At 38.3% G+C, this 12,810-nt stretch overlaps 1 protein-coding gene across 1 annotated transcript; it reads right to left on the reverse strand.

The window, feature by feature from the left end:
- Positions 1-62: 62 nt before the first annotated feature.
- Positions 63-5,314, reverse strand: LOC122078852 (CASP-like protein 5B3). Its single transcript, XM_042645019.1, has 3 exons — positions 4,540-5,314; positions 392-524; positions 63-305 (listed from the first exon to the last, which is right to left on the reverse strand). Exons 1-3 carry the CDS (start codon positions 4,668-4,670, stop codon positions 114-116), a joined length of 456 nt encoding a protein of 151 aa, XP_042500953.1. The 5' UTR covers positions 4,671-5,314; the 3' UTR covers positions 63-113.
- Between the last annotated feature and the right edge of the window lie 7,496 nt (positions 5,315-12,810).

The following is a 12,810-nucleotide window of genomic DNA, read 5'->3' on the forward strand; positions in this document are numbered from 1 at the left end:
GGGGTGGTATATGCTCTATTTTCATTAAAGATTGAAATGTTTTTTGTACAAAATGAATTTCACTCTACCAACCAGATCCTTCACTAAAATAAGAACTATTAGCAAAAGAAGGCTTAACCTCCACCCAGAATCCACAACATTATTAACGATGATATTCCAACCATTATCCAGCTAAAGAAGGCCAAAGAGACTGATATCTGGTATTTCATGCATTCCTCTCCCTTCCAAATTCCAAAATCTCTTGTGTATAAGAATATTACACCGGCCGAAGATGCTGCTGCTGCAAGAGTCAATGTTGCAGTAACCTGCAAATTGTCATCCCAAAACCATTAAACAGAGATTTTATGGAAGCACAAAATAAAAGCATGTCAGAGGCTTGAACAAGGCTAACCCAATCTCCAACCACAAAGAGGGTGACCAAAATAGGATTGTGGAGGACAGCCTTTCTTGCCAAGGCATATGTATCCAAACAAGCAAGCGCAAAGCTCCAGATGACTTGCAAAGCCATTGAAGCCATCAGATAGCTGCAGAGGACATGCGGGGGTTCAGCACCAGGTTTAATTAGTTATAATGAGGAGAACAAGTAGGTATTTTGGCAAAGATACAAATGAGAACACTTTGTTGCAATTGAATTGAAGATTTTGGGGAACTGCAATGATAAATTTGCACAATATTTTTGCAGCCCCTTCAACGCCACACCATCCCATCCCATCCCATCTTCCCACTTTCATGTCCTGAAAACAAAAAGAAGTAACAATGACTAAAAAGCTGGACGCATAACACCCGTCTAGTACCCAAGCATGCGTGTATGGATAACTGCTATTAGGTGCTGAAGGTAGCAAGTTCTGATTGCAGAGAACACCCATTCAGATTTTTGCCAATTAAAAGCTACTCTGTATATCCATCCATTAGGTTAGGTGGTCATGAACCTAGGAAGATAAATGCACTATCACTTAAATCTTTAGACTGTTTTCCATTATGCAGTTCTGGTCTTTGATTGATATGAGTCTAGGAAACCCTTAGCCCAGCAGGTTATGAGTCCATTATTGAAGTATGAACAAAATCAGAGAAAAGGCAACTGAATAAGAAGAGAAGCTTAGGGTATTGAGTCTGGTTTAAAATCCCCCCTACTTATAAATGAATGGCAACCACTTAAAAATCCCTTGTCTATCATTGGAAATCTCAAATCAGAAACTCTATACCCTGAACTCCAACCAGAGGGCCTCCCGCAAAATTAGAAGCTGCAGCACCATATAACAATTACAAGAGTAAAACTGATTTATTCATTTGCCATTCCACCAACAATATTGAAATCTTGAAAGAAACAAGTTTAACAAGATTATGACCCAGACTTAAGGTGCACAAGAGAACTCTTAAAGCTCCACCCTGTCCTCATTTGCATCCATCCATGAACTCTTCAAAGCTCTACAGTCCAATCCAGTTGGCTATCTAGGTAATTGATGATACAATGTCTCCTTTGCTAAAATTGAAAATTAGATCTCTGCAATAAATCTTCATTACCAGTTCTCAGTGCAGCAAACAAGTTTCATGTCATGCTACAAAAGCATCAGCGTTTCATTTCCGGTTAATTTTTAACATGGTAAGCAGAGAAGTGATCTGATCGACATATAGCAAAAACATTTGCATCTTTGAATCGTTTTTCTGGCAGGATACAGGGATCCAGATCCCTCAAGCCCGCATCTGCCCCACGACAGTTGCAAACCAAAACCTCCTTGCTAAGGAGTGCTCAGAATAATCCTGGGGATTATAGCTGGAATATAGCCAAATTCTAGCCAGAGAAGTTTACCTCAACACCATCGGTCCTTCCAAAACTTAATATCATCTTTTCCAGCTTTAGTAGCCACTATATTGTTGAAGTTATCAGATGCTTCAAAATTCCTTTCCACAATATTAAGAGCTAGCTACCTCCAACTACAATCTACAATAGATTGCACATTCACCCAAAGGGAGCAAAACCACACAATTTTGATTCCCCTTGATCCACATTTATATTTCAATCTATTGGTGACTGAAGCATGGCAAAGGTACCTGAAGTAGATAAGGAAATCCAAAAGCAAACAATGGATAAGGTGAGTTTGCACCATCTAAATTGGTAATCTTTCCTTCAACCAGTATTCAACTCAGCCTTATTCCAACTAAAATGGGGTCGGCGACATGGATCTTCTTTCTCTAATTAACTATATTTAAAGCCATAATTGTTACTAGTCCTAAGCTATGTATGTATTTCCTCACCATTGCTCCTATAGTCATTTTAGGCCTACCTCTGGCTCTTTTTAGTTCCTCAAATCTGAATCATATCACCCATAATTACTGGAGCATGCAACAAGTAGTATGTTTCACCAAAATTAGTATTGGACACAATCATACTAACATGAACCATATCTGTATGCGCAATAGATTTTTTAAGTGGGCCATTCTTCAAATCAGCAGTGTAACTTTTATTCAAATGCTCACTAAACAATAGTCCTGTAGCTTTGACACACTACAAAAATTAAATTCAACATTCTGTGCATGGTTTTCTTTGAATGATTGATATTTCATACAACCAAAGTTTGTATGCTTTTCAAAGTAAATGGGTTCTAAAACCAGACATTTCCACTTCAAGAACAGTATCTTTTTCCCCTTCCAAAAAATGAATTTCCTTGTGAATCTTCTACATGGCTCTCTTAATCATTGGTATTGCAGCTAGAGAATCATTTTGGTTTTTCCTTTTGATTGATGCCCTCTTACTATCCAAAGATCTTTCAATGTTCACAAGGGATTATTAAAATGGCTCATCTTGATAATATCTGATCCATTTGGTTTGTCGTCAAGGACTAAATTTTCCTCTAGTGAATACTTTTTGTCAATAGTTTCATCAAACCATCTTTTATTCCCTCCTTAGGTATTATATTCATGATGCAGACTCCTATTCCCCGAATCAAATCAGGAAGAACCCAGATTATACACCTGTGAAGGTTCTCCAATCCCTTTGTTCAATACCCCCTTTTTCCTTTTCAATTCAAATCCTATAATTCAATTCCTTCAACCCTACATAGAATGGTCAGCAGAAATAAACTGTTGAAGAATTATAGATTTTCCATCACCACTTCTTTAAGTTTTCCCTCCCTCAACTACTCACTTGTCGAAAAAGTTTAGCGCCTAAGGCCAGGAAACTCTATGGATGTAGCAAGAAGCCAAAACAGAAACAGAACTAAAGCAAATAATGAAGTGCGAAAGAAAGTAAGAATAAAATGGCCAAGAGGTAAAGTAAACAACATTGATATTCCTGCAATGGTATACATAAACCTGTTGATACTCTTTCTAGTATGGCTGTTTTTGGAACCTTGAAAGTTCAAAATGCCATAGTAATTGCACTATTTAGGTTTATGAGATGAACTTTATCCACAACATGGGAGCTACTTGCCATGTCCAACTCTGATCAAGGCAGGATTATTCCTTGCATTTGACATTTAAACTGCCAACCAAAGTCGAAACTACTTTTGAATAACGACTCACCTATACTAGACTCAGAATTTCAACTTTGAGGATCCAAACACAACCTATCGCATTAGTGATATGAGAATTGGTATTGGCTGTCCCATGAAAGGAAACTTAAGCATGACAAAGTCCAAGAAACAACTTTGCATAATGGTTCTTATGTCATACCAATATATTTGTAAAACAATATATATTGCATACCCATGAACAGAGTGGAATGGAAATGGCTTTGCTGAAAATTTATTAAAACGAGCATCACCTCCATTGGATACTCGACACATCCGCGCTGATAGTGTCTCAAGTAAGCCGAACAAGACATAATTTTAAAACCAACAGACACACAGATCGTTTTCCAAGGTTTATGTTAGATTTTCCTTAGCCTAGTAAAGCTGCTTCCTCTCCCCACCCCAACCCCCTTTTCCAGACGAAATTTATCTGCTGCCCGGGTTGCAGCCAAGTAGCTGCAACCCCTGTGGCAGCCAAAGAAATGGAATCTAAAATGGCATTTTAGAAAATACTATAACCTAAGAGGGTATTTGTGAACCCTAAGGGAAAGTGAATATTCCATTTAATTGGCTGCCAGCATGGCTGCAACCTGAGTAGCAGCCAAATTTTTCCCCCTTTTCCCCCCTCCAAAATTTTGATTGTCACAAAGAGATCAGATGGGGTTTCCCCATAATTCTTACACAATTCGTTTAATAAGCATCATATATTTGAGAATTATAAGTCAATCCAAGATCAAGTTCAATCACCCTCATCATCATGAATCCTCTGGGCCTCTTCTCCCACCCCCCCCCTCCAAAATTTTTTTTTTTTTTTAAATTGCTTCTAAGGATCAAGCCAAGCTAAATTCCCAAAAATCAAATAATGAATTCCGTCTCACTTGAATGATAGAACTTCAGGTTTCATCAATTCTTTTACATAATAAAAGTGAATCCCAACAGAAGTGGCATCTCAGACACGTCAAGAAGAAAGAAGTTGGTGGGTGAGGGAATTAAGAAAAAAGGGGAAATTGTTGAAGTAGGCAGTAGGAAGTACCAGAAAGCTGTGTATTGGAAGAAGCTGGATGTATTTGCCATCAAAGCTATGGAACCCACTGCAAATAAACACTGTAATATCCGAAGGAGGAGGCCAGTCAAAGTTCCAGGTGTTCCTGGAAAATCCTTCATTTGTAACAGCAGCAACCCACCTCCTCCCAAAAACAAAAGTTGGGGAGGGGGTGTGGTTGGAAATCAGCTTTTCGAGAGCTAAAATGGAAGAAAACCTGTCTCTCCAAGTATCAGAGTATGCACGAGATACGCAATTGACCAAGTAAAAGGAAATATTCACTCAGTCTTAGACCCAACGTCACAAGGTGCCCACTTCCAGTGATCAAGACAAGAAGGTTAAAAGGAACAACCCTTAAGCAAACTACCCTCCCCTGGGAGAAAACCCCTCCGAAGGAGCAAAATCGAAACCCAGAGACTAAATTGAAATGGACTTTGAAGTCTGGACGAGGAGGGAAAGGTAGTTTGAACGGAGAATGAATCTTTGAAAGAAAATACAAACAATTCTGATGGAATGAGGAAGGGTAAACCCATCTCTCCTGTACTGGTTTAACTTGAACAAAATAAGACTATGTTCATCAATGGACGTTGAGAATCAAACCTGCCAAGGAGAGAGATGCTAACCTCACGCAGGCTGTGAACCTCATGTATCTCACGCCCATTGACGACTCAAGGAAAATGAATAAATTTATTAGTTACAAGGTAGAGACGGCAATCAACTGGGGAGGATATCGACTTTCTTCAACCTGAGGTTCTCCACAAATCTTTCTTACCAAGAAATTAAAAGGAAGTACCAACTACCAAGTACCAACCACTATAAATCGTCTGCGGTGAGTCAGTGAGCGACACTGACATGGGGACTTTTAGCCGTTGGATCTTCATTACTGGTCACCGCTCATGAGGATTTATATTAGGGAAAATTACATGATTATCCATTTTTGGATTTTCCTTTACAAAATTATCCACAAAAAGTTTTGATCAACAAAAATATCCAAAATTAGGTTTGGGTTTATAAAACTACCCAAAACAGTGATTCTCCTTCATCTGCCTATTTGTTTTGTCATTTTTACCCCTGACCAAGGTTGTAGCACGACCTGATGGAGGCCAAGTGGCAGCCCGGCCTGATGGAAGCCGAGGTGATAGTGCGGACTGAATGAGGCCTAGGTGGAGCACGGTCTGATGGAGGCCTAGGTTCAGCATGGCTTTACGGAGGCCGAGGTGGAGTGCGGCCTGATGGAGGCTGAGGTGGAGCGCGACCTGATAGAGGCCGAGGTGGACACAGCCTGAAGAGGGCCGAAGTAGCAGCTCAGTCCTGTTCAGGTTTGGATACATGCTTCAGCCATGCTGTGGAAAGTGACATTTTTTGCCTCATCACTTACCTTCTTCAATCTGAGTCGCTATTTCAGCACCGAATCGTAGCCAATGCTTGTGCATCGGCCTCCAACAGGCTGCGCTATCACCTCGGCTTCCATCAGGCCGCGCTGCCACCTTGGCCTCCATCAGGCCGTGCTACAACCTTGACCAGGGGTAAAAATGACAAAACAGATAGGCAGATGAAGGAGAATCACTGTTTTGGGTAGTTTTGTAAACCCAAACCTAATTTTGGGTATTTTTGTTGACCAAAAATTTTTGTGGGTAATTTTGTAAAGGGAAACCCAAAAGTGGGTAATCATGTAATTTTCCCTTTATATTATTGTTCTGTGTAGAAATCCTCAGTGGTTGACTTGTGAGGCATTCCACGACTGGGGTGCATGCTTAGACATTTTCAGCTGTTGGATGTTCATTACTACTCATCGCAGAGGATTCAGACTGATTCTTGAGGGATGGGATTTTTGCATAAGTTGCAAGTAGCTAGATAGTTGGGTTCGAATGCAACTTCTCTCCAACAACTTGGGCCATACATGAGGACACATGTTTAAACCCTCATAGCCCTTGGATGATCATTGGGGAAGATCATTTTTTCCATTGGGTTCTAGTAAATGTCATTGGTAAGCCTCATTGGTTTCACCCTTCTACACCTATATTTCTTGAAATATGATAGTATACTAGTAGTTGATAATAAGTGTTGGCAGCTAGGAGGGGCCATCATGTTGGCCTTGGTGAGTCCTTTGTCTAAATCTTTAAGGATCTTCTTTTGATAAAAGAAAAACAACAATAATCATAACCTTATCCCAACTGAATGGGGTTGGCTACATGGATCCAATATGGAAAATAGAAAGTAAAGAAGCATAAATGATAGGTTAAAAAGAATAAACATGTGGATAATAGAAGAAGGTACAGCAGCATAGAAAGACACATCATGGAAACATCCCCTATAGGGGGTCAGCAACATGGGTCTTTGTCCTCCACGCAACTCTATCCGAAGTCATACTAGGGTTGAGCCCTACGATTTGCTTATCTTTTCGGACTACTTCGTTAATAGTCATCTTAGGCCTGCCCCTACCTTTTCTAGCTCTCTCCAAGTGAATCTGATCACTCTTCCTTATTAGGGCCTCCATAAGTTTCCGTTGGACATGGTCATACCACCTCAATCGGCTCTTACGAAGTTTGTCTTGGATTGGTACAACCCCTAAATCATTTCTAATATGTTCATTCCTTATTGTATCTCTCCTAGTCTTGTCGCACAGGCCTCTCAACATTCTCATCTCCGTTACACTCAGTTTATTCAAAATACACTTCTTGACTGCCCAATATTCCGCTCCATACATCATAGCTGGCCGTATAACTATCCTGTAAAATTTTTCCTTAAATTTAATGGATATTCTTTTGTCATATAACACTCCCGCCGCACCTCGCCACTTCATCCACCCCACTTTAATCCTATGGGCAACATCATCCTCTATATCTCTCTCTTTATCAATGATAGATCTCAAGTATTTAAAACAATCCCTCCAGGGTATTTCCTGTTTCCATAGCTTCACCACTCCCTCCCCTCCTCTAGATTGACTGAAGAGGCACATCATATATTCAGTCTTCGCTCTACTTAACCTAAAGCCTCTTGATTCCAAGCTTGATCTCTATAGCTCAAATTTAATATTAATCTCATCCACAATTTCATCTATCAATACAATATCATCAGCAAATAGCATATATCATGGAATCGAGTCTTGGATGTGTCTGGTTAGATTATCCATAATGAGTACAAACAAATAAGGACTTAGAGCAGATCCTTGGTGTAACCCAATTGTGATTGAGAATTTGTTACATTGCCCCTCTGTCATTTTGATACTCATCACCACTCCCTCGTACATGTCCTTAATTGTATCCACATAGTTAATCATACCCCTTCTCTTCTCTAGGACTTGCCAAATTAACTCTCTCGGTACTCTGTCGTATGCTTTCTCTAGGTCAATAAAGGCCATATAGAGGTCCTTTCTGTGGGCTCTAAAAACTTTTATAAGACTATATTCATCCTTCGCATGACCTCTTTAACCACGATTTCGCCAACTTGCAGTGAATGCCCATCTGGTGTATAGGCGTCATATCTACTCCCCTCCACCTCTGGGTTCACCTTATCAATCACAGTATCTCCATTTAGTATGTTACAAAAATAATCACCCCATCTCCTCATAATCTCCTCATTCCTTAGTAGCACTCTACCTTCCTCACTTTTGATGTATCTGACATGGTCCAAATCCCTGCTCATCCTTTCTCTTACCTTAGTTATCCTATAAATCTCTTTTTCTCTATCCCTTGTATTAAGGTTTTCATATATGTCATCATATTTCTTTGCCTTAGTTTTCCCCACAATCTTCCTAGCCTCATTCCTAGCTATGTGATATCTTGCTCTATCCTTAGTCTCGTTAGTCCTTTGCCAAGTCTTAAAACAATCATTCTTAGTCATAATGGCGGCCTAGACCTTGTTGTTTCACCACCAGGTCTCTCTAGGGGTACGCCACCCCCTCTTAGTTAAACTTAAGACCTCTTTAGCCACCTCCTTAATGCTAGATGTCATTGCAGTCCACATCTCATTAGTATTCCCCACATAGTCTCATGTACCCATGTGATCACTTTATCAGCAAAGGATTTTAGGGGCGCTCCGTGTAGTCGTCTTCAATTTATTTTAGGGCATAAGTGCATTGTCTTCTTGTGTTGTTTCATTCTAAACTATATATCCATGACCACCAGTCGATGTTGTGTCGTTAAACTCTTTTCCTGTATAACCTTATAATTTGTACAAAGTAGTCTGTCTGTTCTTCTAGTCATAAAGAAATCAATTTGGCTCGCATGCAATCCACTCTTATAAGTAACTTAAATGTGCTTCTTTTTTCTCAAAAAATGTATTTGCAATACAAAAGTCATATGCTATCGCAAAGTCCAACACTGAGGTCCCCTTTGCATTCTTCTCCCCAACTTCGTATCCTCCATGCGCTTCTTCGTAACCTCTATGATCCTTGCCCACATGGCCATTAAGGTCCCCACCAATAAGAATTTTCTCCCCCTACCCGACACGCTGCATCATCTCATCCCTATGCTCCCAGAATTATACCTTAACCATGTCATCAAGCCCTGCTTGGGGTGCGTAAGCACAAACTATGCTAACAATCTCATCACCATGCACCAATTTAATGGTGGGAATCCTATCTCCAAGTCTCTTAACATCCACAACGTCATTTTTAAGATCTCTGTCAACTACTATGCCCACTCTCCCTCTCACACTTTCACTTCCTAAGTACCATAGTTTGAAGTCATCCAACACTTTAGCTTTACTACTTTTCCACCTCGTTTCTTGAATACATGCAACATCAATTCTTCTTTTTCGCATAATGTCAATCAACTCTATACACTTACTCGTCAGAGATCCAATGTTCCATGATGCAAATCTAAATCTACGCTTACCCACAGGGTTAGAACCACAAGACATACTATAAATAGTACGAGAAAAGGATTAAGTAGTCAAACATGTAGTAAAATAAAATAGGATCCATGCACATGTGATTGGCTGATATAAATAGATACGGTGTCGACTACCTACTTGATGCACTTGTAGTAAAGATGCAAATATAGATAAATAAGTACTAGGATGACTAGGGATAAGAAGTAAATACGCAATATATGTAATCCCTCAACTCAATAGGCCAACAAAACATATATGATACGATCCACGTACAACGTAGCATGCACATAACAAAACACGAATATGCTCACAGAACACACATAAAAAGAGATTAGACAAGGTGGCTATAGTAGAAGAGTAGCCTAAGGCAGCTATAAGTAAGTACGTAAACTTCCAAAAAATAAGAAAATAAAATAAAGGGAAAAGCATCGAGGGTGTCCCCTTACTACTCAAGGTACTCCAAACTATGGTGGCTTCGATGCCAGTCAGCGCCCTGCCAAAACAACCCTAACCCCGTATGTTGTTGCGCAATAGCAAACGGTAGCAGAGGTGGTGTGCAACCCGAAATAATTTTTTTTTTAATGTTATTATTATTATTATTTTTCAGTAGGTATCTGGGAGGGGAAGCATATGTTCTAGGATGCAATGGGAATGTATCAAGGGAGGTGGGTAGAAGGCAGAGAAAAAATGTAGTTGGGCGACATAGGTGGAGTAGAGAGAGAGAATCGGACGGAAGGGAGAGTTGTGTAGGTTTCTGTGGGTGGAGGGATAGAAAGAGGTGGAATCTGTTGAGGAGAGAGAGGGCTAAGAGGAGGAGGGTTGAAGGAGAGAGAGGGGTTTGCTTAGGTTAAAATAGAGAGGCGAACTAATAGTCGGTTGGTAGGGTTCAGCTCTCAGGGGGCAGTAGGGAGAGTCGGTCAAAGACTAGAGAGAAAATTTTAGAGTGAGGGGATTGGTTGAGAATGAGATAAGGCTAGCGAAGGGGGGGGGGTCAACTGAGGGTAAGAAGGAAAGAGAAGGAAGGGAAACCATAGAGATGGTCTGAGAAGGATTTTCAGTGGAGAAATTAGCTGAGAAAAATCAAGAGAGAAAATAGGTGATGGAAATCAGGAGAGAAAATAGGGGAGATAGGTGATCGGCGGAAGGAAATGGATAAGGCTGTACAGCAACAACAGAGGAAGGGGGGAAATGGGAGAGGGGAAATCTGGGAGATTAGTTATGATACCTACCTTTCTGGTTTATGGCTCAACTCCTACTACCACTGCCACTGCTGGAGACGGGAACTGGGTTCAAGCGTCGGCGATCAGTAGTTTAGGGCATTGTACATGATTGCAGAGAGCTGTTTGGAGATGGTTATAGCAGAGAGCCATACAAAAATAAATAAATAAAAATTGACACTATTATGTTTCCTTTTTTCCTTCTTACATGTCTCTCTTATCTAATCTAAACTTTGGAAAATTTTCATTTAATTTAATGGAACTAAAGTTAGGTAAAAATAAAATTTTGTACTTCTACTTTTTGTTTTTTTTTATTTTTTTTTATTTTGTAATCTTACAACACTTTTCTTTCAATGAAAGATTAAATCTTATCATTTTTTGTATCAAAAAATAAATCTTATCATTTTTATGTGTGAACTCAAAAAACATGGAAAATAATAATAATTGTTGAAAATGAAAAGATAATGAAAAATCATTTTGAAAACTTCGTTTCTACCTTTGATTAATAAAACTTTTGGAATAAGAATAGATGATCCAAAGAAAGTTACAATTACTCAATTTACCTATTAGTTACAACAAGATACCCCATTTATTTAATTTTCATTTCATTTAATCATTGAATTTCATGATTTTTGCGAGCCAATTATTAGAGTTCAATACAATAGTTTATATATATATATATATATATATATATATATATGTCAATTTTTAGATTAAATAATATTAAAGTTCTTAACCTTTAAAATATAGCCTGAATGCTTTAGAAAAAAAAAATGCTTCTTGTTATCCTCAAAGTAATTGAATGAAAAGTTGCAATCTTCTTTTGATTGCCCGCCATCTTATTTTGAAATATTATTTATTCAATGGTAGAAAAAGTTTTAAAAAAAATTGGTAGTGATTTATCATTGTATCTTAAGAGTTGTCACTCTCTTGATCAACGTTTTTCAAATACACGTGTGAAATTGTAAGATTTTTTTTCTTGCAAACTATGAAACAATAGGATTTTCCCCCATAGAAAAAATAAATGTATTATATAGAAAGTGAGAAACGAAGGTAACAAATTCTTTTTTATTTTTCAACTAGGTAAATCTTGTCATTGTGCCTGTATACTTAAAAAAATTGTGACAAATAATGACGGATCTTAAGAATGACATAATGATAAATCAATTTTCAATTATTTTGAAAACTTTTTTTTTACCATTCATTTCAAATATCTTTTGAGAATAAATAAGGGGCAATTAAGATAATGTTACAATTTTTCGCTCCACCACTTTTGTGGCAACAAGATGCACCCCTTTTTTTATTTATTTTTCTTTAATAAATGAGTGATAAACAAATTTTTCTTCTAATTAATGGTTGATGTGGCATATTTTGATATTCTTCTAACCCTATGGTTGACTAGTGCTTTCAACTTTATTAATATTATATACTTAAGGAAAAATATTGGATATACTATCGGTATATCAGGTGTGTCTATCTCTCTCCTCCTCTCTTTGGAAAAGTCTCCTATACTCCTATCATCCTAGCTCTCCCATTGATTGAGCCACTAGCTCTAGAAAAGTCATTGACATACCTAAGCTCCTCCTTACTTTTAATTATCACTGATTTTCCTTGAAGATTTTAATCTATGGATGACAATGATTGAATATTTAAGATAAAAATATGGAATAGTGTGATGTTGCACCCTTTTGTCTTTATTTGAATTGATGATAGATAATTAATTGTAAGGTCTAGGGTTGTCAATTCCATACCCAACCTGATAGCCCCAATTGACCCCAACATGTTTATGGCTCAATTTGGACTAACCCAATTAATAAAGCTCAACATATGCCTGATCGGCCCAATTTACTAGCCTGACCATTTTATATGGTATATTTGATTTATTTATTTATTTTTGGGTAGAATAAGGTCTATATTGATATTCTTATCAATTGTTGAATGTAATTAGATGTAAAGTTTTTCCTAGATTATTGATGATTTAATAAATATATTAAAATTTATAAAATCTAAGATATGTTTAAGGCTTTAATGGTGATTAACCCATTTAAGATTCAACTAAGGCCCAATTAGCCCAGTTAGTCGAAACTCAATCAAGGCTCGAAACTTGATCGAGCCCAACCTAGCCCAACTAATTCCTTAAATAGATAGTTCACAATGCAAGTCAATAGGCCCACCAGACCCAACTAGGCCCAACCAAGCCCAACCGGTT

The sequence above is a fragment of the Macadamia integrifolia genome, chromosome 5 (assembly GCF_013358625.1).
Source record: "Macadamia integrifolia cultivar HAES 741 chromosome 5, SCU_Mint_v3, whole genome shotgun sequence".
NCBI classification, from domain to species: Eukaryota; Viridiplantae; Streptophyta; class Magnoliopsida; order Proteales; family Proteaceae; genus Macadamia; species Macadamia integrifolia.

What these genes read in the sequence shown, in the direction of transcription:
- LOC122078852 (XM_042645019.1), bottom strand. Translation starts at nt 4,670, where the DNA reads ATGAAGGATTTTCCAGGAACACCTGGAACTTTGACTGGCCTCCTCCTT. An exon ending in TTCCAATACACAGCTTTCTG is followed by an intron (nt 525 to 4,539) that starts GTACTTCCTACT and finishes TGTCCTCTGCAG; the next exon opens with CTATCTGATGGCTTCAATGG. An exon ending in TCTTTGTGGTTGGAGATTGG is followed by an intron (nt 306 to 391) that starts GTTAGCCTTGTT and finishes GACAATTTGCAG; the next exon opens with GTTACTGCAACATTGACTCT.